The 26,010-nt window shown below is 58.8% G+C and overlaps 3 protein-coding genes across 5 annotated transcripts in view; 1 reads left to right on the top strand and 2 right to left on the bottom strand.

Moving 5' to 3' along the window:
• Window positions 1-204: 204 nt before the first annotated feature.
• LOC125156232 (uncharacterized) lies at window positions 205-3,081 on the bottom strand. Its single transcript, XM_047841983.1, has 4 exons — window positions 3,060-3,081; window positions 2,427-2,998; window positions 2,199-2,343; window positions 205-655 (listed from the first exon to the last, which is right to left on the bottom strand). The coding sequence occupies exons 1-4, from the start codon at window positions 3,079-3,081 to the stop codon at window positions 609-611; spliced, it is 786 nt and encodes a 261-aa protein (XP_047697939.1). The 3' UTR covers window positions 205-608.
• Window positions 2,905-21,235, top strand: CPSF1 (cleavage and polyadenylation specific factor 1). The gene is made up of 38 exons (XM_047841661.1): window positions 2,905-3,005; window positions 3,102-3,260; window positions 13,074-13,101; window positions 13,194-13,336; window positions 13,425-13,505; window positions 13,620-13,771; window positions 13,855-14,001; window positions 14,131-14,270; window positions 14,350-14,460; window positions 14,540-14,633; window positions 14,754-14,841; window positions 14,919-15,041; window positions 15,128-15,179; window positions 15,282-15,376; window positions 15,456-15,530; window positions 15,610-15,690; window positions 15,772-15,861; window positions 16,114-16,224; window positions 16,300-16,441; window positions 16,519-16,697; window positions 16,779-16,915; window positions 17,001-17,175; window positions 17,251-17,457; window positions 17,605-17,694; window positions 17,793-17,936; window positions 18,009-18,161; window positions 18,966-19,082; window positions 19,162-19,252; window positions 19,323-19,407; window positions 19,476-19,617; window positions 19,702-19,854; window positions 19,931-20,107; window positions 20,187-20,253; window positions 20,336-20,383; window positions 20,457-20,612; window positions 20,695-20,824; window positions 20,913-21,051; window positions 21,123-21,235. The coding sequence occupies exons 2-38, from the start codon at window positions 3,117-3,119 to the stop codon at window positions 21,168-21,170; spliced, it is 4,335 nt and encodes a 1,444-aa protein (XP_047697617.1). The 5' UTR covers window positions 2,905-3,005; window positions 3,102-3,116; the 3' UTR covers window positions 21,171-21,235.
• The window catches only part of ADCK5 (aarF domain containing kinase 5), an 18,034-nt gene continuing 13,250 nt past the window's right edge, over window positions 21,227-26,010 (bottom strand). For 2 of the 3 annotated variants that reach the window (XM_047841665.1, XM_047841667.1), the window contains 12 exons: window positions 23,773-23,848; window positions 23,443-23,643; window positions 23,225-23,365; window positions 23,022-23,135; window positions 22,789-22,920; window positions 22,637-22,720; window positions 22,461-22,542; window positions 22,304-22,382; window positions 22,133-22,224; window positions 21,807-22,059; window positions 21,601-21,717; window positions 21,227-21,514 (listed from right to left, as the gene is read on the bottom strand). In XM_047841665.1, coding sequence (XP_047697621.1) covers window positions 21,409-21,514; window positions 21,601-21,717; window positions 21,807-22,059; window positions 22,133-22,224; window positions 22,304-22,382; window positions 22,461-22,542; window positions 22,637-22,720; window positions 22,789-22,920; window positions 23,022-23,135; window positions 23,225-23,365; window positions 23,443-23,643; window positions 23,773-23,848 — 1,477 coding nt within the window. In that variant the 3' untranslated portion in view covers window positions 21,227-21,408. The remainder of the gene's footprint in view (window positions 21,515-21,600; window positions 21,718-21,806; window positions 22,060-22,132; window positions 22,225-22,303; window positions 22,383-22,460; window positions 22,543-22,636; window positions 22,721-22,788; window positions 22,921-23,021; window positions 23,136-23,224; window positions 23,366-23,442; window positions 23,644-23,772; window positions 23,849-26,010) is intronic. The other variant, XM_047841666.1, reaches the window with a different exon arrangement.

The following is a 26,010-nucleotide window of genomic DNA, read 5'->3' as shown; positions in this document are numbered from 1 at the left end:
ACTAGTTGGAGGTAGTCGGACCCGAGTATGTGACAGCCCGTGGTCAGTGGGGCCCCAGCCCCTTCTGACTCTGCTGCACTGTCCTCGGCACAAGTGTCCATCCTCACAGACCCTTGTAGTCCCCTAAGGTTGTAGCTCAGCCTATCACAAATTAGGTGCCTTAAAACAACAGAAATTTATTTTCTCACAGTTCTGGAGGCAGAAGTCTAAATTCAAGGTGTCTGTAAGCCGTGCTCCTTCTCAACTGTCTATTTTTTTGATGTTTATTTGTTTTGAGAGAGCATGAGTGAACAAGTGGGGGTGGGGCAGAGAAAGAGAGAGAATCCCAAGCAGGCTCTGTACTATCAGCACAGAGCCCGACGCGGGGCTTGAACTCATGACCTCAGGTGAAATAAAGAGTCGGATGTTCAACCAGCTGAGCCTCCCAGGTGCCCCTGCTGCTCAACTCTCTAGAGACAATCTATCACATGAGGCTGCCCTGGCTTCTGGCGGCCACGTGTGGTTTGGGTCTTGTAGCAGGCATAGCTCCAGTCTTCCTCCATCTTGTGACCTTCTCTGTTGTATCTCTTCTCTTCTGATGACACCAGTCCTACCGATTACCAGCGTGGCTACTCCAGTATGAGCTCATCTGAACTAATTCCATCTGTCGATGATTCTATTTCCAAATAAAAGTCACATTTTGAAGTACCGAGGGTTAGGTTTCCAACATATCTTTTTTTGGGCTCACAATTCAATCCACAACACCCCTCACAGTCCAAAATGGCTGCCAGAGCTCTAGCCCTTAAATGCACTTTCCAGGTAGCAGAAAGGAGGTGGGAGGAAAGACCAAAAAGAGGAAGGGGTCCAGGGGACATCAGATTCGGCCTGTTGTTCACACACACAGACACAAAAGCGCGAGAGTGGAAGTCAGTCTTATGTTACGCTCCGTGGGTCCACCTGTGCTGGAGGGAGGTGGAGGCTGCATGCCAGTAATCTGTGGCAAAGCACGCAGAAAAGGCCGTATCTGAGAACTCCCGGGCCTGACCCCGGTAGACAGACGCTCCGGCCTCTCCAAGAGGTATTGATTCTCTAAGAATCTTCACCAACAGCACAAAAGAGAAATGTGGGAACTACCACCTTCCTCCTCAACCTGGTCTACAACACGGAGATGGCCTCTTGGCACGGAAGGAAGGTGCAGAAAAACCGCTGACTCCCAGCACAGCGCTGCCTCAGAGGAGCAAGAGCATGGCCTGTAGTGTCCACTAGCCCCAGGGCCCAAGCTCAGGGTCAGAGGGCAAGGCCAGGGCTTGTACTGGCATTCCCCCCCGCCCCCCCACCCCCCCCCCACCGCCAGCCTTGGACGATTCTTCAGCCCATCATGGTCCCTCCCCAGCACCTTCAAGCCCCAGATCTGCTGATAGGCCCCTACCTTCATCTCTCGTTGAGAAAGTACATCCACCCGGCAGGCTCACCTGTGTCTTCCCACTGCCAACCTTGCAACCTCCTGGTTCCGCTGCCCACCTTCTCCTCTCCTCTGACTGGGATGGAGCCTCATCCTATCCACTGCTGCCCTCCCCGGGACTGTGCTCCTTCAGGATCTCCCGCCCTCTCTGCACTGACCACCTCTCTCACAGATGAGTTCTTGTTCATTTGTTAGGGCATTTTCCAATGTGCCAAGCTCCAGTCCAAGGGTTCTGTGGGCCCTGATTTTTTCAATCATCACAGACGTCCTATGATGTGGGCACCATGACTGTGCCCATCCGACAGAGATGCCAAAACTTAGTGTCCCGGCTACAGTTTTTCTTATGACCTTTAAAGGGGTTTGGTGTGGTTCAGGGGTCACACGCCTGCCTGGGCATTCGAGTGACCCCTTTGTTCACTACAAAAGGGTCAGCCTTGTTGCTGACACGAGCAAGTGGGCAGATATGGGTGCAACATAAACCCATGTTTCTATGTCATTTTCTTGGGTGTAACTATACTTCCTTATTTATTTTTTTTTTTTTACTCATTATAATTTTTATTCGAGAGAGAGAGAGAGAGAGAGAGAGAGAGAGAGAGAGCGCGAGCACACACAGGAGCACGGGAGAGGGGCGGGGGAGAATCCCAAGCAGGCTCCAGGCTCAGCGCGTAGCCGGACGTGGGGCTGGATCCCATGACTCTGATCATGCCCTGAGCCGAAATCAAGAGTCAACAGACTGAGCCACCCAGACGCCCCTTACTTGTTTTATTTCTTATTATTCCATTCCTAAGTCCCAGGTCTGTACAACGGTACCCAGGGCGAGTCCCTGCCAAGCGAGGAGACATCTCCGTTAGCTGTGCTTGGTCGTGGCTCCAGAGTCTTCCACGTGGGCAACTGTGCTGGGCCTGGGGAGGGAGCAGAGGACGGGAAGGGCGAAAATCGCTGCCCTGGGGCGAGCGCTCACGTTGTAGAGGGCGGACCGGCATACCGGCAGGGCCAGACCTCCTCGGGAGGCGGCAGGGACGCGGCCAGTCATCTCTCCCGGAAGCTTTCCCGATCCCCGGACTGCTCGGGCCGCCGCGGCCCTTGCCGAGAGCCTCACTGGGCACATGTCTTCCCTCACGGCCTCCACACCGCGAGGCTCTCCTGGCCCACCCGGGCACCGCGTCTCGCCCACGCGGGCTTGGTGGGGGCAAGTCGCCTCTTCCTGCGGCCTAGACCCTCCTCGGTGACCCCACCCTGCGTCGGGGAGAGCGGCCCCCGGCCCAGCGGGCCCTGAGCCGCCGCACCCCCAGCCCCGTTTCCAACCCCGCCGCCGGCTTCTCCACGGAGCCGAGCGCAGAGCGAGCTCGGGGTTTCGGGGCTCCGGACGCAGAGCCTCGGAGCAGAGCCGCGAGGCTGCCCTGCCACCCCCTAGCCACCGGGGGTCGCTGTCGCGCGCGCAGCCACTCTGCCGCCGCGGCGCTGCGCAGGCGCGGGAGCCCGGAACCCGGGCGCTCAGCTTCCGGTCCGGCCGGGCCGCGTCCGCCGCGGTGCGGTTCCCCCACGAGCCGGCTCCAACTGCCAGGTGGGCGGGCGCGCGCGGGCGCGCGCGGCCGGGGAGGGGGCGCCGGGCCGGGACCGTGCGCGGCGGCCCTGCTCATCCCGTCGCCTCCCCGCGCAGCTCGGGCTCGGCGCCATGTACGCCGTGTACAAGCAGGCGCACCCGCCCACCGGCCTGGAGTTCTCCATGTACTGCAACTTCTTCAACAACAGCGAGCGCAACCTCGTGGTGGCCGGCACCTCGCAGCTCTACGTGTACCGCCTCAACCGCGACGCCGAGGTAGGTGCGGGCCGCGCCGGCCCCTCGCAGCTCCCTGCAGCCTCCCGAGTACTCGCCGAGGGCGGCGCGCGGCGGCGGACGGAGAAGCGAGCCCCGCCGAGCGCGGCGGCCTCCGGGGCGGCTCTCTCCGCGCCGGCTCTCTCCGCGCCGCAGCGCTCCGCCTGCCTTCCGCTCCCCGCGCCTGTGCGTCTTCTGTGCTCTTCGGTCTTTGCAGCAAATCACGCGAGCGCCTACTGTGTGCTGGGCAGTGGAGGTACAGCGGTGAACAAAAGCTACCAAAACTCGGCGGCGGAGACCGCGCGCGAAGTAGAAACACACCTGTAAACAGGCTTGGAGGTTGGAGCGAGTGCAGCTGAGGTAGAGGAGGGAACGAGGGAGACCAGAGTGTCAGTCCGACAGGAAGACTGACAAAGACGGGACAAAGTTCCTGGCCAAAGGAACGAGGCTGGGTCTCGTGTGGGGCCAGAGAGCCCACAGGAGTTTTTCTAGAGTGTGATGGACCCATCCGTAGAGGAAACAAGTGCTCTGGTTGCCCAAGCGGTGAGAGTTGGTCCACGAAAGTTTCTTGCCAGAGCTGGTTTCTTACCTGTTCTCAAGGGGGCAGTAAGACTTCTCCAGGCACAAGGATGGGGAACGGAGGGTGTTCCGGGCCGAAGGAATAGCCGGCACACAGGCCAGAGCAGCTGCGGATGGCGGGGGCAGGCACGGTTGGACTGGGGTGTAGAGCGGAAGTGGGGTGAGGGGAAGAAGGCACATCGTGGTCAGGATGGTTGACCCCAGAGCAGGGAGGAATCACCGAAGGCTCTGAGTAGGGGCTGACGCAGCATGCACGTGGGGTCAGAGGGGCGGACGGAAGGAGGCTGACCTTCCTGGGCGCCTACTTCAGGACACGTGTGTTTGTTTTTGCATTAAATATGTAGAGTACTAGGGGCGCCTGGGTGGCTCAGTCGGAAGAGCATAGGACTCTTGATCTTGGGGTCATGAGTTTGAGCCCCGTGTTTGGCGTAGAGGTTACTAAAAGTGATTGAATGGATCTGTCAGTCCCCATATTGTAGGAGAGCGTCTTTGCTGTCATCACTAGAGTTTTTTCACTCCTGTGTTCCAATAAAGTTCCCCCTTCTCTGATGCCTGTCATCCTTTAGAGACAAATGGGAAGCATTTACATCATTATATATTTTTAAAAATTTTTTTACATTTATTTTTGATAGAGACAGAGCACAAGTGGGGGCGGGGCAGAGAGAGCGAGAGCGAGAGAGAGAGAGGAAGACAGAGAATATGAAGCAGGCTCCAGGTTCTGAGTTGTCAGCACAGCCTGACGTGGGGCTCGAACTCACAAACTGCGAGATCATGACCTGAGCCGAAGTCAGAAGCTTAACCGAGCCACCCAGTCACCCCTACATCATTATATTTTTTACATAAGGTTTCACAGCCCACTGGAATTCACTCGAGTCTTTTCAGCAGATGTTTGTTAAGCTTGTTTTGGGAGATGTTGGTGAGCACTACAGGTAGAGAGGCTTGCCCTTGTGGTGCTGCTGTTCCAGTGGGTGACAGACCACACACAGCCAGTAATACCGTGGGCTAGAGTTCGTTTATTTGTTTTGTTTTTTTTGTTTATTTTTGAGAGAGAGAGAGCGAGAGTGCGTGCGTGCATGAGTGGTGGAGGGGCAGAGACAGGGAGACACAGAATCTGAATCAGGCTCCAGGCTCTGAGCTGTCAGCACAGAGGCTGACGCTGGGCTGGAACCCATCCATGAACTGCGAGATCATGACCAGAGTTGAAGTCAGATGTTTAACTGACTGAGCCACCCAGGCGCCCCGCCTTGGGCTATAGTTTAAAGTGCTGTGGAAAGCATCAGAGCAGGGTTGGGGAGTAGGGAGCCAGGTGTGGTGTTAAATTTTGCCTCCTTGCAGAGTTGAGATTTGAGTAGGCAAGGAGGAGGGGCTGGAGAGAGCTTTGTGGGTGTCAGGTGAAGGTTCCAGGCAGGTGAAGGCCTTAGGCCAGTAGGGACTGGTGTTCAAGAACCAGCCAAGAGATGGGGCACCTGGGTAGCTCCGTTGTTTAAGCGTCTGACTCTGGATTTCAGCTCAGATCATGATCCCCCAGTTTGTGAGTTCAAGCCCCACATCGGGCTTTGCACTGGCAGTGTGGAGTCTGCTTCGGATTTTCTCTCTCTCTCTCTCTCTTTCACTCTGCCCCTCCCCAGCTCTCTCTCTCAAAGTAAATAAATAAACTAAAAAAAAAAAAAAAAAAAAGGAACAGAACCAGCCAAAAGGCCCCGAGGAAAAGAGGAGTGAGTGCAGAGGGGCGCCTGGCTGACTCAGATGGTGGAGCAGGTGACTGACTCTTGATCTCAGGGTCATGGGTTCGAGCCCCACAGTGGCTGTAGAGATTACTTAAAAAAAAAAAAGAGGGGCGCCTGGGTGGTGTCAGTTAAGTGTCTGACTTCAGCTCAGGTCACCTCGGTCCGTCACGTGAGCCTCACCACAGGGCGGCCTCCCCCAGAATGAAGGCTGAGAGAGAGAACAGCTCACCCAGGTGAAAGCACAGTGTCTTCGTAACCTGATCTGTACATGATACGCCGTCCCTTCTGTCACAGTGGGAAGGGCTCACAGGTAATGGACTCTGAGAGGCTGGAGCCGTTGGGACTTTCTTGGACTCCAGACCCTGACAGGTGTACCGCGGTGCCGACGGAACAGCGCACTGCGAGGTTGCGGGAGAGTTAGAGCGGCAGTCGTGCTGAGGAGCAGGGTGTGGTCTGGAGCTGAAGTTGGGCCCGTCAGACCCTCAAGCTGGTCGGGGTCACCCAGAAGGTGGCCATCTGGGCCCTGGGGTGCCCCAGCGTTGAGCGGTTGGGAAGAAGAGAGGAGGCCGAGGAAGACTTGGAGGAGGTGTGGCCAGGGAGGAGGGAGGAAAGCCCGAGCCCAGAGGAGGTGGCCGATTGGGACCCTGGGTCTCCTACCGCTGGGCCTCAGGTGAGGCCCATGATCTGGAGGCCCTGGTGACTCTTTTATTTATTTAAAAAAAATTTTTTTTTTCAACGTTTATTTATTTTTGGGACAGAGAGAGACAGAGCATGAACGGGGGAGGGGCAGAGAGAGAGGGAGACACAGAATCGGAAACAGGCTCCAGGCTCTGAGCCATCAGCCCAGAGCCTGACGCGGGGCTCGAACTCCCGGACCGCGAGATCGTGACCTGGCTGAAGTCGGACGCTTAACCGACTGCGCCACCCAGGCGCCCCTGGAGGCCCTGGTGACTCTTGACAGGGGCGTCGGGGATGTGGGCCTGCAGGGTTCAGAGCCGAGCAGAGAAAGAGAATTAGTACCGGTGAACATAGACGGCTTTCTGGAGATTTGTGCAAAGAGGGAATCAAAGAGATGGAGTGGTGACTGGCGGGAAAAGAGGGTTTTCGAAAGACGAGTGGGAGAGCAGGGCGTTGCCCGCCGGGGCGGAATCAGCCAGTGCAGCAGGCTCGCCAGCCGCCCCCACTCGCAGCCCACTGAGATCCACGGGAGCTTTGTACACCCTCAGGGTTGCGAGAATTCAAGAATTCCAGACTGCGTGTGGCTGCGAAGGCCAAGGCAGGTAGTTGCTGTTTGGCCCATCGTAGGAACGTTTGCAACTCTCGGGTCAGAGAAGCGTGTGGGGCGGGAGGTGGAGCGGATGGGGGGAAGCTGGAGAGGGCTCCTCAGGTGGGTGAGAGCGCTCGGGATCAGTCTGGTCATTGCTGTGGAGCAGGCTGCCCTGGAGCTTCCAACAGCAGTCTGGGACCACGGACGCATACGTCTGTGAGTCCCTTGGGGGTTTGGACAGCGCACAGTGTGGACCGTGGAGGCACCTGGCCTATGCTCTGTGAGGTCTGGGCTTCCGCTGGGTGACTTGAAGGGTTGGGGGCAAGCCGGGTGTGTCTGTCTCTGTCTCTCTGCTCCTCTCTCCCCACGCAGCTGGCTTGGTTTTGCTGGCATGGTGGCCTCCAGGTGGTGGGGCCTCTTACTTGGAGCGCTCGCTTACTCGGAGGAGGAAGCTGCCAGTGATCCCAAGGGCTGGGCCCTGGGGAACCTGGTCCCCCTTCCCCACGGCCTGTTGTTGTTCAGAGCTGCCTCTAGTCCAGACTCAGGAGGGGGGCGATGGGCCCCGTTGAGGCTGTCTTCAGTCTGCCCCCGTGGAATCCAGTGCAGGTGGCTGCAGTGGGGTGACAGGAGTGGGGAAGTCCTGGAGCACAAAGCGGGTGGGGATGTGTGTGGGGTGGGCAGTGTGGCTGGGGCCTCCGTCCTTTGGGTGAGCTGGGAAGCAAGGGCCGTTCTGTCAAGAGGCAGGGGGTGCAGAGCAGAGAAGCTGTGTGTGGGAGGGGGGTGAGTGCGTGGCCTGGGGCCGCCTAAGGGGAGCAGCTGGGCAGGAGGAGAGGCCCCTGTGACCTTTGGGAGGGAAAATACGTTGTGGTTGATTGAAATTAACAGAAGCCCCAGCTAAATAGAAAATAGATCACGGTTATGGATGGAAAGTCTCCACGTCGTATAGATGCCAACTTTCCTCAGGTTAACCCATAAATTCAGTGTCTTCAAAGTGGCAGTAGGTTTCTCATTAGATTTAGTAATCTGATTCTCAAATTTACATGGAAGAGCCAAAAATGAAGAATATCTAGGATAGTTTTTAAAAATTTTTGAAGTTTATTTATTTATTTGGGGGGGTGTGGAGAGGGGGAGAGGGAAAGAGAGTGAGAATCCCAAGCAGGCTCTGCACTGTCAGTGCAGACCCCCATGTGGGACTCGAACCCACGAACTGTGAGATCATGACCTGAGCTGAAACCAGGAGTCGGAGGCTTAACTGACTGAGCCACCCAGGTGCCCCTAAGATGATTTTAAAATGACCAACGGGCACTTGCCCCATAGGACTGTCGAGAATTTGTGTGTTGTACATGTGTTATTAGGTACATACAAGACAAATTTAGAGTAATTTTTGGGGTTGCCTGGGTGGCTCAGTGGGTTGAGTGTCCAGCTCTTAATTTCAGCTCAGGTCATGGTGCCAGGGTTGTGGGATCAAGACCAGTGTCGGACTCTGTGCTGATCATGGAGCCTGCTTAAGATTCTCTCCCTCTGCCCCCTCCCCATTGCATTTTTTTTTTCTCTCTCTGAAGTAAAAAAAAAAAGAATAATGTTTTAATTTTGAACTGAACTTTTTGTGATGAAATATCCCTTTTTGCCTTTTTGTTTCTAATATTTTTTGCCTTAAAATCTGGTTTGTCCAATAGCAGTGTAGCTATCTCAACTTTGTTCCCGTTTTTTGTTTTTTTGTTTTTTGGGGTTTCTTTTGACGTGAATCTCTACACCCAATGTGCGACTTGAACTCGCCACCCGGAGTTCAAGATGGAAGTCCGCATGCTCCAGTGACTGAGCCAGCCAGGGGCCCCTCTTTTTCTTTTTTTTAAATCTGTGTCCCTACATTGAAAGTGACTCCACAGCAGATAGTGGGTGTTATCATTTGGCAGTTTCTGTCCCCTATTTGGGTGTTTGGCAGATGTACACTTAATGTAATTTTGTGTGCACTTGAGCTTGAATCACTGTCTGTCTCACTGTCTTTCTAACCACACCCTCATTCTTTTTCCTTTTCTGTGCTTTGTTTTGGGTTAGTGAGGACTTTTTAAGTCATTTTGTCTTCCTGTTGGCTTTTAGTTACGTGTTTCGTATTATTTTCTAGTGATGTTAACGGTTACACTAGGCCTCCTGGATTTATTACAGTTTGGCTTAGATGAGCATTTTTGCTGCTCCCGGAACAGTATAAAATCCTTTATACTTTAGCCCTGTTTATCTCCCTGGGCCCCTGGTTTGACCTACGTTATCAGCCCTGCAGTACGTTATTACTGTTTTTAGGCTCTCAATTTTACATCATTTCAGACTCGAGAGAAGTTTCAAGAGCAGAAATTTCCAATGTACCTTTACCCACAGTCCCAGATGGAACGTTGTGCCATATCTGCTTGCTTTCTTCTCTTTTTTTCCCTAAGCCTGGAGAGTAAGTCGTAGACAGGAGGCCTCTCAGCTCCTGGAGGTCAGCGTGTCCTGTGCACCCTGACAGCATGGAGGTCTGTCTCTTGCAGAGCCACAGAACAGTGGTCTGATGACGACAGTGACACTGGGAGAAGGCCAGGCCTGGTCAGATCCTGCCAATTTACCCCGATATGACGTCTTTTGTAACAGAAGATGTCTCTTTGTATAGTCCCTGGGCTGCTGGCTTGGATGGCGGGGTTCCCCCCGGAACATCACTGCGTTTCCCGTGGTAGCTACTAAGTACCTTGTGGGACCTATTTTGAGGTTGTGTAAACGTTGTCTTACTCCTCAAACTTTAATTTACTCCTGTTGGTTCCACCGATGGTTTCTGTTTCGGCTGCTTTTCCTGCCTCTTCCCTCTTCTAATTGTGTGGGCTTCCTGCCGCCAAGAGTGCTCCTTTCTCCCACGCGTCCTTCATCCCCTTATATCCTCCCAGCCTTATGAGCTCTTAGCAGCTTATAATCCTTTTTTATGCCGGGCTTTTCAACCTGAAGAACTTCCTTTAATAATCCTGCAGGTTTTCTACTGGCCGTGAGTTTGCTCCACTTTTGTATTGGAAATGCCTTTATCTCAGCTTCCTTTTCGAGGGGCATTTTCACTGGGTTTAGAATTCTAGGTTAATTGTTTCCTTTCAGCGCTTTCAAGATGTTATTCCACTGTCTGTGGCTTGTATGGTTTCTGGTGAAAATCAACTTTTATGGGGGCACCTGGGTGGCTTAGTTAAGCGTCTGACCCTTGATTTCCGCTCAGGTCATGATCCCATGATCCCAGGGATTGAGTCCCTGGTTGGGCTCTGTGCTGAGTGTGGAGCCTGCTTGGATCCCCCCCCCCCGCCCCCCCCCCCCCGCTTGCTTGAGAGTTCTCTCTCTCTCTCCCTCTCTCTCTCTCTCTCTCCCTCCCGCCCTAGAAAAAAAAAAAAAAAAAAGTGAAAACCAGCTTTTATGAAGGTGATGTCTCCTTTTTCCTCTGGCTCCTTTTAAGGTCTTTTTCTTTGTCCTTGGTTTTGTCTTTTTTTTTTTTTTTTTTTTAACGTTTATTTATTTTTGAGACAGAGAGAGACAGAGCATGAACAGGGGAGGGGCAGAGAGAGAGGGAGAACCAGAATCCGAAACAGGCTCCAGGCTCGGAGCTGTCAGCACAGAGCCCGACGTGGGGCTCGAACTCACAGACCGTGAGATCATGACCTGAGCCGAAGTCGGACGCTTAACCGACCAAGCTACCCAGGCGCCCCCTTGGTTTTGTCTTTTTACTGTGATGCACCTGGTTGTAGTTTTGTTTTCTTTCTCTTTTTTCAACAAGAAGGAAATGGCTTACTCCTGTGGCAGGGCATTTGTAAACATAGGGCTGAAGTCTAGGTCAGGGGGCTCTGTCCAGGGACGGGGCCAGGACGAGAAATGGCTTGTTTTCTGGACTTGCCTGTTCTCCTCCTGCATATCCCCTCTCACCCATTGTCCTTCCTCCCTGGTTGTGGCTTCGTTATTATTATTGTTGTCGTCGTTATTATTACCTTTTTACTCAAGCTTATTTATTTATTTTGAGAGACAGTGAGAGCATGAGCAGGGGAGGGGCAGAGAGACAGGGAAAGAGAATCCCAAGCAGGCTCCACACTGTCAGTGCAGAGCCCGACATGGGGTTTGAACTCAGGAATCAAGAGATCATGACCTGAGCTGAAATCAAGAGTTGGACACTTAACTGACTGAACCACCCGGGCACCCCTGGTTTGCTTTATATTTATCTTGTTTTGGGGTTTGCTGCTCTTCTTGAGTCTGTAGATTGATGCTTTTCATCAGTTTTGGAAAACGATTGGTCAACATCTTCATTTATTGATTCTGTCCTTCCTCCGTCGATGCCAGTGGTATGTTAGAGCATTTGACTAGGTCCATATGTCTCTTGAAGTTCTTCAAGATTTTCACTCTGCATTTTGCTTGTGGGTGGGACTACAGTTGGTCTGTATGTGTTGACCTCACCCCCGGCAAGGGGTGTGTGGGTGTCCCGGCTGGTCCTGGTCACAGAGGTGACTGGGACACTTCACTCCAATGGGACCTTGTTGAAGGGTTGTTGTAGATGTCCCTTGTTTGGTTGAGGAAGTTGCATTCTTGGCTTACTAAGAATTAAAAAAAAAAAATTTTTTTAATGTTTATTTATTTTTGAGACAGAGCATGAACGGGGGAGGGCCAGAGAGAGAGGAGGACACAGAATCTGAAACAGGCTCCAGGCTCTGAGCGGTCAGCACAGAGCCCGACGCGGGGCTCGAATTCATGGACCGTGAGATCATGACCTGAGCCGAAGTCGGACGCTTAACCGACTGAGCCACCCAGGGGCCCCTTTAATTTTGATGTTTATTTATGTTTGAGAGAGAGGCCGAGTGTGAGTGGGGGAGGGGCAGAGAGAGGGGGAGACACAGAATCAGAAGCAGGCTCCAGGCTCTGAGCTGTCAGCACAGAGCCCAATGCGGGACTTGAACTCGTGAACTGCAAGATCATGACCTGAACCGAAGTCGGACGCTCAACTGACTGAGCCACTCAGGCGCCCCAATGTTTATTTATTTTTGGGAGACAGAGAGAGAGAGAGAGGGGGAGAGAAGGAGTGGGGGAGGAGCAGAGACAGAGAGGGAGACACAGAATCCGGAGCAGGCTCTGGGCTCCGAGCTGTCAGCACAGAGCCCGACACGGGGCTCGAACTCACAGACTGCGAGATCATGACCTGAGCCGAAGTCAGACACTTAACTGACTGAGCCACCCAGGAGCCCCTCTTTTCTTTAAGAAGGCTTCGTGCCTAGCGTGGGGCTTGAACTCATGACCCTGAGATCAAGAGTCACGTGCTCTCCTGACTGAGCCAGCCAGGCACCCCCTAAAATGCCTTTTTTGAAATGAGTTAATTATTTGGCTTTTCTCAAGCAGCTCTTCTCAGGACGTTGCCCAGTAGCACGAGTATGTCATTAAAAACGCTCTTGTTTCTCGTCATTAAAATTTCTACTTTGCTTTGAAGTGACGATTTACGAGTGTGTGTGTGTCAGTGTGCTGTCACCACTAACAGAGAACAGTCTCTTATGGGCACGAAAACGTACCGAAGCTTGGAGCCCTTGTTTTTCTGTAAAAGAAAAACGTGCCCCTGCGTGGCGGTACCGCCAGGCCCTCTGTGTGGCACAGAGGACGGCGGCACTTGCCGCGGTTTCGTTACCCGAGGTTACGGACGCTCTGCAGTCTGGATAGCGCAGTCCGGACGCCCTCTCCCACCCTGGGGAGGCCCTGGCCGGCTGCGCGATCGGGCGAGGCCACGGCCCTCTGCGGCACATGCCCGGCGCAGGCTCAGTGGGCACCCTACGTGTCAGGGGAGCCGGGGGCGGTCGCTTGTGGTCGGCAGCTGGTGGCAGCTCTCAGGGCAAGCTGGACGCCTGTCTTGTAGAGTGATGCCCGTGCTGTGGCTGGGCCCAGGGGTGAGTTTGTGGGGGGCACGGCCAGGCAGGATTGAGGGTGCACGGAGAGAGCTGCCATCCAGCCTCTGACCCTGAGCACTGCTGGCATCGGAGTGAGCCGGCTGCTGGGAAGCCAAGTTGGGGACTCAGGCTGTGAGCACGAGTTTGTGCACATTGGGTTGGGGTGTGCACGGCTGTCTCTAGAAGTGTCTGGAAGCATGGTCCCCACGGCAGTGAGGGTTTGGGCAGGGCTGGCCCTGCGTTGTCTCCCCTCCTGGTCCCACCATGAGGTAGGACTCGCAGATGTCTGGCTGCAGCAGTGTGGTTTCACTGCCCACCCTCCTCTTCCCTCTCCCAGGCGCCAACCAAGAATGACAGGAGCACAGGTGAGTGCGGGGGAGGCTGCCCTGGCCCCAGACCTGGGGCCGTGGGGGCTGGGGTGCGGGCCCAGAGCTGTACCCACCGGCCTCTCCCCCAGAGGGAAAGGCCCACCGGGAGCACCGGGAAAAGCTGGAGCTGGTGGCTTCCTTCTCCTTCTTCGGCAACGTCATGTCTATGGCCAGCGTGCAGCTGGCGGGTGCCAAGCGGGATGCCCTGCTCCTGAGCTTTAAGGATGCCAAGGTAGGTGATGGCCTTGGAGGTGGGAGTGGGTGTGGGAGGCCTGTGGGGGGAGGGGAGTCTGGGGCCATAGCTCTGACCTGCCCTCCAGCTGTCGGTGGTGGAGTATGACCCAGGCACCCATGATCTGAAGACCCTGTCTCTACACTACTTTGAGGAGCCTGAGCTACGGGTAGGTCCAGGCCATGCCCCCAGCCCTCCCTGCCCCCCTCCCTCCCGCCCCAGCCCCTTGCCCCCTGCTCCCCTCCTATCCCCAGGCCGGCCTAACGGTGCCCTCTGCCCCCAGGATGGGTTCGTGCAGAATGTGCATACGCCGCGGGTGCGGGTGGACCCCGACGGACGCTGCGCGGCCATGCTCATCTACGGCACACGCCTGGTGGTCCTGCCCTTCCGCAGGGAGAGCCTGGCCGAGGAGCACGAGGGGCTCATGGGGGAGGGGTGAGTACTGGGGCAGGGGAGGGGCTCGTCCAGCCGGAGCTCTCTCCTTCCTTCCTCTGCCCACTAAAGCCTGTCGCCCCCAGGCAGAGGTCCAGCTTCCTGCCCAGCTACATCATCGATGTGCGCGGCTTGGACGAGAAGCTGCTCAACATCGTAGACCTGCAGTTCCTGCACGGCTATTACGAGCCCACCCTGCTCATCCTGTTCGAGCCCAACCAGACCTGGCCTGGGTGAGGCCCCTCTGCTGTGGCTGCAGCTGCCAAGGCCTGGGGTGGGTCTCATTTGGGACTAGGACCAGGCCACCCCGCCCTTGGAGTGCTGTGACTGGCCCCCTGGCTGACCTACTTCTTTGTCCCCAGGCGGGTGGCTGTGCGGCAGGACACGTGCTCCATTGTGGCCATTTCACTGAACATCACGCAGAAGGTCCACCCTGTCATCTGGTCTCTCACCAGCCTCCCCTTCGACTGCACGCAGGCCCTCGCTGTGCCCAAGCCCATCGGTGAGCCCTTATGGGGCTGGGGGTGGGGGGGGGTGGGGGGAGGGCGCTGAGCCCCGCCCACCAGCATGTCCATTTCCAGGTGGGGTGGTGGTCTTTGCTGTCAACTCGTTGTTGTACCTGAACCAGAGCGTCCCCCCATATGGCGTGGCTCTCAACGGCCTCACCACCGGCACCACCGCCTTTCCCCTCCGTGAGTGTGGGCTGGGGCAGGACCGCAGGGCAGGGAGGGCAGGAGGGCTGCGGAGTCTGTCTAACCGCACCCTGCGCAGGCACCCAGGAGGGCGTGCGGATCACCCTCGACTGTGCCCAGGCCGCCTTCATTTCCTACGACAAGATGGTCATCTCCCTCAAGGGTGGTGAGATGTGAGTCTCCCTCCCTTCGGTGAGCCCCGTGCCCTCCGCCCTGCCCACACCCTCCCTTCGGTGAGCCCCGTGCCCCCTCTCTGAGCCCTGCCCCCGGCTCAGTGCTCCCCGTCCTGGCAGTTACGTGCTGACCCTCATCACGGACGGCATGCGCAGTGTCCGCGCCTTCCATTTCGACAAGGCGGCCGCCAGTGTCCTTACCACCAGCGTGAGTTGGGACTGGGTGGGTGGGAGGTGGCCCTGGGTCTGGGCCTGGTTTCACCCTGACCGCCCACTGGTCTTCAGATGGTCACCATGGAGCCTGGGTACCTGTTCCTCGGCTCTCGCCTGGGCAACTCGCTCCTCCTCAAGTACACGGAGAAGCTACAGGAGCCTCCGGCCAGCGCCGTCCGAGAGGCTGCTGACAAGGTGGGTGCCCGGGGCCTGTCAGGACGCTGGCCTCTTGTGCAGGGCCAGCCTCAGAGGGCTGCTCACTGTCCCCTCCTGCCTCGCAGGAAGAGCCTCCCTCGAAGAAGAAGCGAGTGGACTCCACGGTGGGCTGGTCAGGTGAGGACAGGCCTGCACGGGACAGGCAGGGGCTGGTGGGGTTAGGCCTGGCGGCCAGGCAACCGGGCCTCCTGGCCCGACGGGGTCTCTTGTCTGCTGCAGGGGGCAAGTCGGTGCCTCAGGACGAGGTGGATGAGATTGAAGTATACGGCAGCGAGGCCCAGTCGGGCACACAGCTGGCCACTTACTCTTTTGAGGTGAGGTTGGGCACAGGGAGGGGCCTCCCACGCCAGCCGGCCTGCCTGCCTGCCTGAGCACTGCTGTGTCTGTCTGCAGGTATGTGACAGCATCCTCAACATCGGACCCTGTGCCAACGCTGCCATGGGCGAGCCTGCTTTCCTCTCTGAAGAGGTGCTTTTGGGTGAAGAGATGGGGGGCAAGGGGCTCACTCAGCAGTGGGGCCCTGTCCTCACTCTGAGCTGCTGTGCAGTTCCAGAACAGCCCCGAGCCAGACTTGGAGATCGTGGTGTGCTCCGGCTATGGGAAGAATGGGGCCCTGTCGGTCCTACAGGTATGTGGGGGCAGGCGGTGTGGTGCCTCCTGGCGGGACCTGGGTGAACTGACACCCCCCGCCCCCCATTCGTCCTTCTAGAAGAGCATCCGGCCCCAGGTGGTGACAACGTTTGAGCTTCCTGGCTGCTATGACATGTGGACAGTCATCGCCCCTGTGCGCAAGGAGCAAGTAGGTGTATCCTGGGCTGGTGAGGAGGCCCTGAGCGGGGCAGGTGACCCGTTGCTGTGTCCACATGGACTCAGCCTGAGCGTGCGGGTGGCTTGGAGGCAGTGGGGCCCAGGACAGGGCTGGCCGTGACATTTCAGGCAGGCCTGGGTGCACACTTGCTCTGGTTTGGCTGGGGGTCTGCCCTCCCCCCACCCTCTTCCCAGGCACCCCTGGTTGGGTGGTGTGATTCCTGCTCTCCTTCTGCTGTCACAGGAGGAGACCTCCAAGGCGGAGGGCGCAGAGCAGGAGCCTAGCACTCTTGAGGCGGAAGACGATGGACGAAGACACGGGTTCCTTATCCTGAGCCGGGAAGACTCCACCATGGTAAGGGGTGGGGGTCCCGCAGCCTGGGGCGGGGTCCCACGGTGAGCGTGCGTCTCACTCTCCCATTACCTGCAGATCCTGCAGACAGGGCAGGAGATCATGGAGCTGGACACTAGCGGCTTTGCTACGCAGGGCCCCACGGTCTTTGCTGGCAACATTGGGGACAATCGCTACATCGTGCAGGTGTCGCCGCTCGGCATCCGCCTGTTGGAAGGAGGTGGGCTCGGGCGGGTGGGCAGGTGGGCAAGGGTGGGCGGTGCTGACCACCCGGTGCTGACCGTCCTGTGCCCACAGTGAACCAGCTGCACTTCATCCCCGTGGACTTGGGCTCCCCCATCGTGCAGTGTGCCGTGGCTGACCCTTACGTGGTCATCATGAGTGCCGAGGGCCACGTCACCATGTTCCTGCTCAAGAGCGACTCATATGGGGGTCGTCACCACCGCTTGGCGCTGCACAAGCCCCCGCTGCACCATGTGAGCCACCCTCCCCTCGCCGCGCCCACAGCCTGCTGACTCCCCTTCCCCCGGAGCTGAGCCCGGCCCCTCTCCCTGCAGCAGTCCAAGGTGATCACGCTCTGCGTGTACCGTGACGTCAGCGGCATGTTCACCACTGAGAGCCGCCTGGGCGGGGCCCGTGATGACCTGGGGGGCCGCAGTGGCTCGGAGGCGGAGGGCCAGGGCTCCGAAACCAGGTATTCTGGGTGGCCGGGGGACGGGCTGGGGCCAGGTTCCCTGTGGCAGGCCACGCGTGACCTGTCTTCTGGCCCCGGCCTCCAGCCCCACGGTGGACGACGAGGAGGAGATGCTGTACGGGGACTCGGGCTCCCTCTTCAGCCCCAGCAAGGAGGAGGCCCGAAGGAGCAGCCAACCCCCTGCTGACCGGGACCCTACCCCATTCCGGGCCGAGCCCACTCACTGGTGCCTACTGGTGCGGGAAAACGGAACCCTGGAGGTGTGTGATGCCCTGCACCCCACGCAGCTCCCTGTCCCCTGCTCCCTGCGGCTGCTAATCCCACTCCCCACACAGATCTACCAGCTCCCTGACTGGCGGCTGGTGTTCCTGGTGAAGAACTTTCCCGTGGGGCAGCGGGTCCTGGTGGACAGCTCCTTTGGTCAGCCCACCACACAGGCTGAGGCCCGGAAGGAGGAGGCCACGCGCCAGGGGGAGCTGCCCCTTGTCAAGGAGGTGCTGTTGGTGGCGCTGGGGAGCCGCCAGAGCAGGCCCTACCTCCTGGTGAGTATGGGCCCTCTGTCCCCTCATGGTGGCTCTGCACTGCCCCCCTGCCCCTCCCCCTATGACCCTGCAGGGCGCCCCCCCTGTCCCATGGTGACCCCACAGTGCGCCTTTCCTTTCCCCTGGTGACCCCTCACTGCCGCACAGGTGCACGTGGACCAGGAGCTGCTCATCTACGAGGCCTTCCCCCATGACTCCCAGCTCGGCCAGGGAAACCTCAAAGTCCGTTTCAAGAAGGTGCGGTGACCAGGTTGTGCTGGGTGTGGGGTGGATGTGGAACGTGTGGGGGGGGGGGGGAGACCCGGCCCTCATGGTGCACACACCTCCACCCCCAGGTCCCTCACAACATCAACTTCCGTGAGAAGAAGCCAAAGCCATCCAAGAAGAAAGTGGAAGGCGGCAGCGCTGAGGAGGGGGCTGGGGCCCGTGGCCGTGTGGCACGGTTCCGATACTTCGAGGACATTTATGGCTACTCAGGGGTAGGCAGGTGGCTTTATGGGGGGCCCGTGGGGGGTGCAGATGGGGCTTCCTCTCATAGTACCTGCCTTCAGGTGTTCATCTGTGGCCCCTCACCTCACTGGCTCCTGGTGACTGGCCGGGGGGCCCTGCGGCTGCACCCCATGGGCATCGATGGTCCCATTGACTCCTTTGCCCCATTCCACAACGTCAACTGCCCCCGTGGATTCCTGTACTTCAACAGACAGGTAGGGAGACCCCAGGACTGAGGCTGCTTCACGTTGCCCTCCTCACTTCCATCTGACACTCACCAGTGATGCCTGGGTCAGGAAGAGGTGCGGGGGCCCCCGAAATGAGGCCCTCAACAGCTCGTCACAGGGCAGGATCCTGGGTTTCATCTGGAGGGTCAGGGAGCTGTCTAGACAGTGGACAGGGCCAGGGTCAAAGAGGTGCAACCTGGGGCAGTGGAGACCGTAGCCCACAAGGGCACCCGTTTGCGGGGCCAAGGCCTAGTCACTGCTCTGTGGCTCAGACCCCAGCCCTGCCCTTCAGGAGCTGTGTGACTCTGGGCAAGACACCCACTCTCTCCGAGCCTCCCATTTCCTCCTCCACGATGCCAGTATATTGATAGAGGTGACCCCAGGTGACTGAGAAAACAGCGATGATAGCACCGCCAGGGCTTTGTAGATGCTGACACACTTGGGACCATGGGTGAAGGGGGACCCTGGCAGGGGCTCCCTTGCCCGTCTGTGCAGACTCTGGTGTGGTCAGTGTACCGGTAAGCTTTTGCTTCCAGCCTCTAGCTTCCTGTGAGCCTGGTCCCCCCTTGCCCTGGCCCAGACAAGTCTGTGGCCAGCATCCCAGTCCTGGGTGAGCCTGGGGGAGGGGACAGCAAGCCGGTGAAGCACAGGACAGCTGGTCTCAGCCCCTTGCACACACCTGTGCCAGTAGAGCTGAGGGCTGTCCGCACGGAGCCCTCAGAAGCCTGGAATTTGCCTGGCCTGTCTCTGGCGGGTGCCTGGCTTCCCTGACCCTTGTACCCTGCCTCCCAGGGTGAGCTGAGGATCAGTGTCCTGCCTGCCTACTTGTCATACGACGCCCCGTGGCCTGTCAGGAAGATCCCACTGCGCTGCACAGCCCACTATGTGGCTTACCACGTGGAGTCCAAGGTCTGACCCCGTCCCCTCGAGGCCAGAGACCCTCTGGGTCTTGCCCCCGGCCTGCCCGTGACGCCCTCCACTCTCCCAGGTGTATGCTGTTGCCACCAGCACCAACATGCCGTGCACCCGCATCCCACGCATGACTGGCGAAGAGAAGGAGTTTGAGACTATCGAGAGAGGTGCGAGATGCCCAGAGGGGGGCTTGGCGTTCGGGATGCCCACCCTGACCCTCGCCTTTTGTCCTTGCAGACGACCGGTACATCCACCCGCAGCAGGAGGCCTTCTCCATCCAGCTCATCTCCCCAGTCAGCTGGGAGGCCATCCCTAATGCCAGGTGGGGCTGGGTCTGGCTGGGGACCTGGGGCCAGCCCGTAGGCTGCATCCTGACCCTGTCGTGTGCAGGATCGAGCTGGAGGAGTGGGAGCACGTGACCTGCATGAAGACGGTGTCGCTGCGCAGTGAGGAGACCGTGTCCGGCCTCAAGGGCTACGTGGCTGCTGGGACCTGCCTCATGCAGGGGGAGGAAGTCACGTGCCGAGGGCGGGTAAGGGGCTAGCAGGAGGGGGCAGGCCGTGCCCGGCAGCCCCAGCACCGACCCTGTGCCTCACCCACCCTCCTTCCCCGGCAGATCCTGATCATGGATGTGATCGAGGTGGTGCCTGAGCCTGGCCAACCCCTGACCAAGAACAAGTTCAAAGTCCTGTATGAGAAGGAGCAGAAAGGGCCAGTAACTGCCCTCTGCCACTGCAACGGCCACCTAGTGTCTGCCATCGGCCAGAAGGTGTGCCCTCTCCCACTGCCCTCCCGAGTCCTGCCCGCTGCCTACTGCTCGCTGCCTACTCCTTCTGTCCCCCTAGATCTTCCTGTGGAGCCTGCGGGCCAGCGAGCTGACCGGCATGGCCTTCATCGACACCCAGCTCTACATCCACCAGATGATCAGCGTCAAGAACTTCATCCTGGCCGCCGACGTCATGAAGAGCATTTCGCTGCTGCGCTACCAGGAGGAGAGCAAGACACTGAGCCTTGTGTCCCGGGTACCCGTGGGGCCTGCGCACAGTGCTGGGTGGGTGCTGGCCTCAGGCCGACCTTGACACCCCTCCTCCCCGTCCTCAGGATGCCAAGCCCCTGGAGGTGTACAGTGTGGACTTCATGGTGGACAACGCCCAACTGGGCTTCCTGGGTGAGCACGGGGCCTGGGGGGGCTTTGGGGTCTTCCAGACCTTGGGTGTGGCCGGGCTGACCCTGGGCGCTCTGCTCCCCAGTGTCTGACCGTGACCGCAACCTCATGGTGTACATGTACCTGCCAGAAGGTGAGTGTTCCCTCTTCCCCTTTTGTGGGGCTGGGGGTCGGGCGGGCAGTGACCTGAGCTCCCTCTGGCTTAGCCAAAGAGAGCTTTGGGGGCATGCGCCTGCTCCGCCGGGCGGACTTCCACGTGGGCGCCCATGTGAACACGTTCTGGAGGACCCCATGCCGGGGGGCTGCCGAGGGACCAAGCAAGAAGTCGGTCGTGTGGGAGAACAAGCACATCACGTGGTTCGGTGAGTCCCGGGTCAGATGGGGGCCGGGTGTGTGGCGCGGGGCAGGGGACGGTCAGCCCGGCTCACCCCGTGCCTCCCGCAGCCACGTTGGACGGCGGCATCGGGCTGCTACTGCCCATGCAGGAGAAGACCTACCGGCGGCTGCTAATGCTTCAGAACGCGCTGACCACCATGCTGCCCCACCACGCCGGCCTCAACCCCAGGGCCTTCCGGTGAGTTTGCCCCGTTCCCTCCTCCAACTCCTCTCCCCCCCGCCCTCCCACCACGTCCTGCTGCCCTGCTGCCTGCCTGCCTCCCCAGGATGCTGCATGTGGACCGGCGCATCCTGCAGAACGCGGTGCGCAACGTCCTGGACGGGGAGCTGCTCAACCGCTACCTGTACCTCAGCACCATGGAGCGCGGCGAGCTGGCCAAGAAGATTGGCACCACCCCCGACATCGTAAGCCCACCCCGTCTGCCCTGCCCTCCCCACTGCCCCCTACCCCCTCACCAGCCCCTCTCTCTCTGCAGATCCTGGAGGACCTGCTGGAGACGGACCGCGTCACCGCCCACTTCTAGACCCACCCCCGTGCACCACCCCCACCCCTTTTTGTACAAAACACGAGGAAAAAGAGTGATTTGAAGAGAGTTTGTGGTCATTACAGGGTCTCCCGGCTGGGCTGTGGCCACAGCCCCGTGTTGTCCCCCACACCCACTCCAGGCCACCGCTGCCTCAGCGCCCCCGGTCTTGGGGTACGTGCACCTTCAACCCTGATCTGTTGCTTGGACGCTGGGTGAGCTCTGAGGTCTGCTGTCCCTAGGTCTCCAGGTACTGGGAGAGCTCCTGGGTCTCCGGCAGGAGGCCCAGCTGGAACAACAGCCGAACCAGGAGGGCAGTGAGCCGCATCGATAGGGTCTCCACCCTGGGGTGGGAGGGCAGAGGGGTCACAGGTTGGTGGGGAGCAGGTATTGGTGGCCTGCCCCAGCCTACCCCCTCCCACCCCCTCACCTTAGGGCCACTTCAAATTTGAATGTCTCCCAGATGACCTTGATGTGGCGCAGGAGGCTGGCACCGTAGACGCTCTGGTACGCCACACCCACCAGGCGGCTCCAGCCCCTGACCGCACTGCCCAGAGACACGGTCAGTCTGGCACAGTCATTACACACACACACACACACACACACACACCCCGGGCATCACCAGCCAGCGCCCACCTCTTGGCCATGAGGAAGTAGCGGTCAACGGGGGCGCCCAGGGCGGTGGTGATGGCGCGCACGGTGTTGATGTTGCGCAGCACGAGCAGCATGGACCGCGGCAGGGCCTTGAGCACCTGCACGATGTCCGCGAAGTGCTCTCGCGCCATGGCCTGCATGTAGGCTGCCTCCTCGTGGCTCAGCAGGTGCGAGCGCCACAGCTGCCCCAGGCGCACGGGCCGCTGCATGAGCATCTCGGAGAAGAGGATATAGTCTGGGGGAGCGGGGGACAGTGAGCCAGGCCCGCGTGCCCCGCGAGCCCACACGCCCGCACGCCCCAGCCTCACCTTGCACCCCAAGTGCGGCTGCGTGTGTCTTCATTGCCGCGTCGTCCCTCAGGATGATGGCCCGCCACAGCTGGCACAGGGCTGCCCGGTCCCTAGGGGAGCTCAGCAGTAAGGCCAGAGCGCCCCGGCCAGTGCCCCCCCCCCACCTCCCCCACCTTGCTCCCTGCTTACTTCTCATCCAGAAACTGGTAGAGCCCATGGTCCAGCAGCACCAGCTGTGCCTTCCCATCTGGGCCTTTCCGCACCAGAACTAGGGACACAAGACATTGGCTCCCGCCCCCTACCCCTGGCCCCCCACCCTCACCCCCGGGGTGGGGGTTCTTCCTACCATTGCCAGGGTGGGGGTCAGAGTGGATGAAGCCTGTGTAAAATATCTGCTCAGCAAAAGTCTGAATGAGCTTCTCTGCTATCTGGAGAGAGAACAGGACTACGCCACCATGGCCCTGTGCTCAGGGCGCCCACACACCCCTCCCACATCCACGCGCCGACGCGCACGGCACTCACGTCCTTCACTGCCAGCCCCATGGTCTTGATGGCCTCCACATCGTTGACCTTGCAGCCTTCACAGAATTCAGCTGTCAGCACACGCTGGGAGAGAGCAAGTGGCTGAGCTCAGCAGGCCCGTACTTTCCCACCCAGGAGGGGGCCCAGCCCACCTTGCTGGACGTGTCCCAGTACACGCGGGGGACCACGATATAGCGGAAGTGCTGCAGCTCCTGTGCACAGCGCTCAGCGTTTCGGCCCTCGTTCTCGAAGTCCAGCTCCTGGGCCAGGGTGCCCTTCAGGTCCTGGGGGCCACACGGGCAGCTGGGGGTCCAGGTCAGGGACCAGCCCACCCCCAGCACACACGTGCAGACACTGCTCCAGCCTGCCTCTGGGCAGCGGTTACCTGGAGGACCCAGCTGAAGCCGAAGCTGGGGTGCATGAACTCGATGAGCTGGAGCAGGAGCTCCAGGGTGTGGATGTCGCCGTCAAAGCGGTCCCGCAGATCGATGTACTGCACCTGCGTCAGGCAAGGCTGCAGGGAGGACCCAGGGCCGCCTCCACGGCCCCAGAGCCCGCTGTGGAGCGGCGCCCCCCACCCCCCCATACCTTCACAGCCACGGCCGTGCCGTCATGCAGCTTGGCTCGGTGCACCTGGGCCAGGCTCGCAGCAGCGATCGGCTGGTAGTCAAACTCCTGGAAGAGCTTGTGGGGTAGGGCCTGGAAGTCTTCAAGGAACAGCTCGTCCACCTGGCAGGAGAGGCTTCTTGGAGCAGCGTGGGGGCCGCTGCAAGGCCCCCAGCTCCCAGCCCAAGAGTAGGGCTCACCTCCCGGAAGCCGCGGGTGAGGGCCCTGTCCTCCAGCACACGCAGGGTCCTGATATACTCCGGGGGCAGCAGGTGGTTGAAGGAGCACAGCCCCTGGCCCAGCTTCACGTAGAGGCCCCCGTTGCTGATGGCCCCGGCCACCAGCGCGTCAGCCGCCCGCTGGTGACATGCAGACATCACCTCCAAGTACCCCGGGCTGTTCTGACCACAGGCATGGAGGGAAGGGATGGGGGCAGGCAGGCGCCTCCTTAGTGCTCCCAACACCTACCTCCGTCTGGCCTGTCCCCTTCCCCTGGCCCTCCCCCCACCGTGGCCAGGACACGGACAAACCTCTTCCACCCCTCGCAGGACGACGTTTGCACACCACCAGTAGTCCAGGGAGATCTGGAGGCCGATCCTCAGAGACCTGTGGGCACAGGCTGTCCTCAGCCCTTGGCAGGCACTGGGCCTCAGACCCCCCACTAGCCCACCAGACCAAAGTGAGCACGTGGCAGGGGCTGTGGGGATCACAGGCCGGACCAGGACACAGAGGACGGGCTTAGTCTAGCCTCCTTGCTCCCAGACAGCATTGCCGGCAGGGCGGTCTCCGTTCCTGGTCTGCACAATGGGCAGCCCGCGTCCATGCAACCCCTGTCCCTGAACGCGCATCAGCGAGCATCCAGGATGTCTGGGGACGGCTCACGCCCTACCAGTCAGGCATGGCTTCTTTCTCATTCTTTCACAGCACCTGAGAACTGGTGCAGCAGTGATGGGCAGCAAGCTGGCTGCTGTCACCAGCTCCTATGTGCAGATGTGACCTGGCTCCAGGCCCCTCCGTACTGCTGGCCCTGCCTCTGTACTCAGCCTCCTTTCCCGGACTGGGCTCTGCCAGCCCCCCAGGCACTCTCCACATGTCCCCGGACAGCTCCACGGAGCTGTCCTGGGGGCCCAGGCCCCTCCTTATGACAGCGAGGGTACTCGCTCCCCGCCCTCCAGGCTATGGACAGGGACCCTGGGTCTGGAGAGGGAAAAAAACCAGGGCTGAGTCCAGGCCTCTGGCGTCACAGACCACAGACCCTCAGACCTTTGAGTGGGGTGTGGGGCTCCTGTTCTTCAGGAAAAAGCCCTGAGAGGACCTGAGGCCACTGGTCAAGCCAAACCTCTACCTCCCTGCCTCTCGGTCACCTCTGCCACAGAAGGGTCGGAATTAAAAGGCAGGAAGGAATAGGCTGCTAGATCCTGGATAGGTTTGCTTCCTTGCGGCAGTACACGCTGCTCCCAGCAGTCACGTAGAGCAGCGTCTGAGTTCAGCCCGTGCCCCGTGCCTTCCAGACTGTCCCCCGTAGACCAGCTCTGCCCCACTCACCCCCCAGCCTGACACAGGAAACAAACAGGACTGCCTGTGAAGAAGGGAATGCACGGTTGGCAGGGTGAGCAAGGACACAGGATTTCTCTGAGCTCCACAGACGCAGGGGAGAGGGCTTCCCTCCCTTAATAATTCAGTCCAAAAGCCAATGCAAGGTCTGCAAAGATGGGGGGGGGGGGGGTGGGGTGGGGCTGGGTAACTGCTTCACGCAAGGTGACCGATCAAATAAGCCACTAAATTAAAGACGGGGAAGCCAGGATTCTCCCAGTTGGAGAAGGGCGTCACAGATCTAGAAAGGGAGAGAATGAGAAAGGTCCCTGTGGGGAAGTATCTGTGTGAAAGCAAGGTTTAGCAGGAAACAAACACACCTAAGTACGCGCGCGTGCACACATTCACGTGCCCTAACGGCCCCCAGCGCTAGTCTGGGAGGGCCTGGGAGCACACACACCCAACGTCTACATCATCCTTAAGACCCTTCTCCCACTCCCTTGGAGAGAAGCTGACTCCAGGCCTGGGAAAGAACAAGATGAGCCTGGAGTATCTCAGTGCAAAAGGAGGAACCAAATGCTCCAGAAATGGAGACATGCCAAAAGGATTCAGGGGTAGGAATTGATGGGAGAAAAGAAAAGAAAAAGCTGAGACGTTAATGGCAAAATCTACGTTCACTGCATAGTGTCTCCAATTCCACTGTTTTAAGTGTTTACTATAAAATGTTGGAGATAGAAGGAAGGATGTACACCTGAAACAAATAGTACACTATGTTAGCTCATTGGAATTTAGATACAAACTTGGGGAGGGGGGGAGGAAAAAAAGGATCGCGAAGGCCAGGTTGAAGGGGCTCCCACCAGCCAATCCCGGAGCAGTAGGCAACAAAAAAATCCACAGTGATGTCAACAGAGAGCGACCCACAGAATAAAAAATCCATGAGTCCAGACTGACACGAATAAATGGGGAAAAGAGAAATTTTTTTCTTACAGTACAATGACAACTAACAAACGTGGAAAGACTGAATTAGAAAAAAACACCGTCTGGCGAACATATAAGAATGAATTCACCTGAGATGCCCCGGGAGCCCTGAGCCGGTGGGCAAGGGGCGGCAGGGACAGACATCGACATGACGCAAAGACCAGGAACCAAACAGCAAAGCTCACTGGGACGCACTGCAACCACGTGCCACCTGACAGGTGCGGAACGGTGTCATTTCCGTGCTGTTCCTGCCCAAA

Source organism: Prionailurus viverrinus, chromosome F2 (assembly GCF_022837055.1).
Source record: "Prionailurus viverrinus isolate Anna chromosome F2, UM_Priviv_1.0, whole genome shotgun sequence".
NCBI lineage: Eukaryota > Metazoa > Chordata > Mammalia > Carnivora > Felidae > Prionailurus > Prionailurus viverrinus.
Note: the sequence above shows the minus strand (reverse complement) of the source record. Positions and strands in the feature narration are given on the sequence as shown.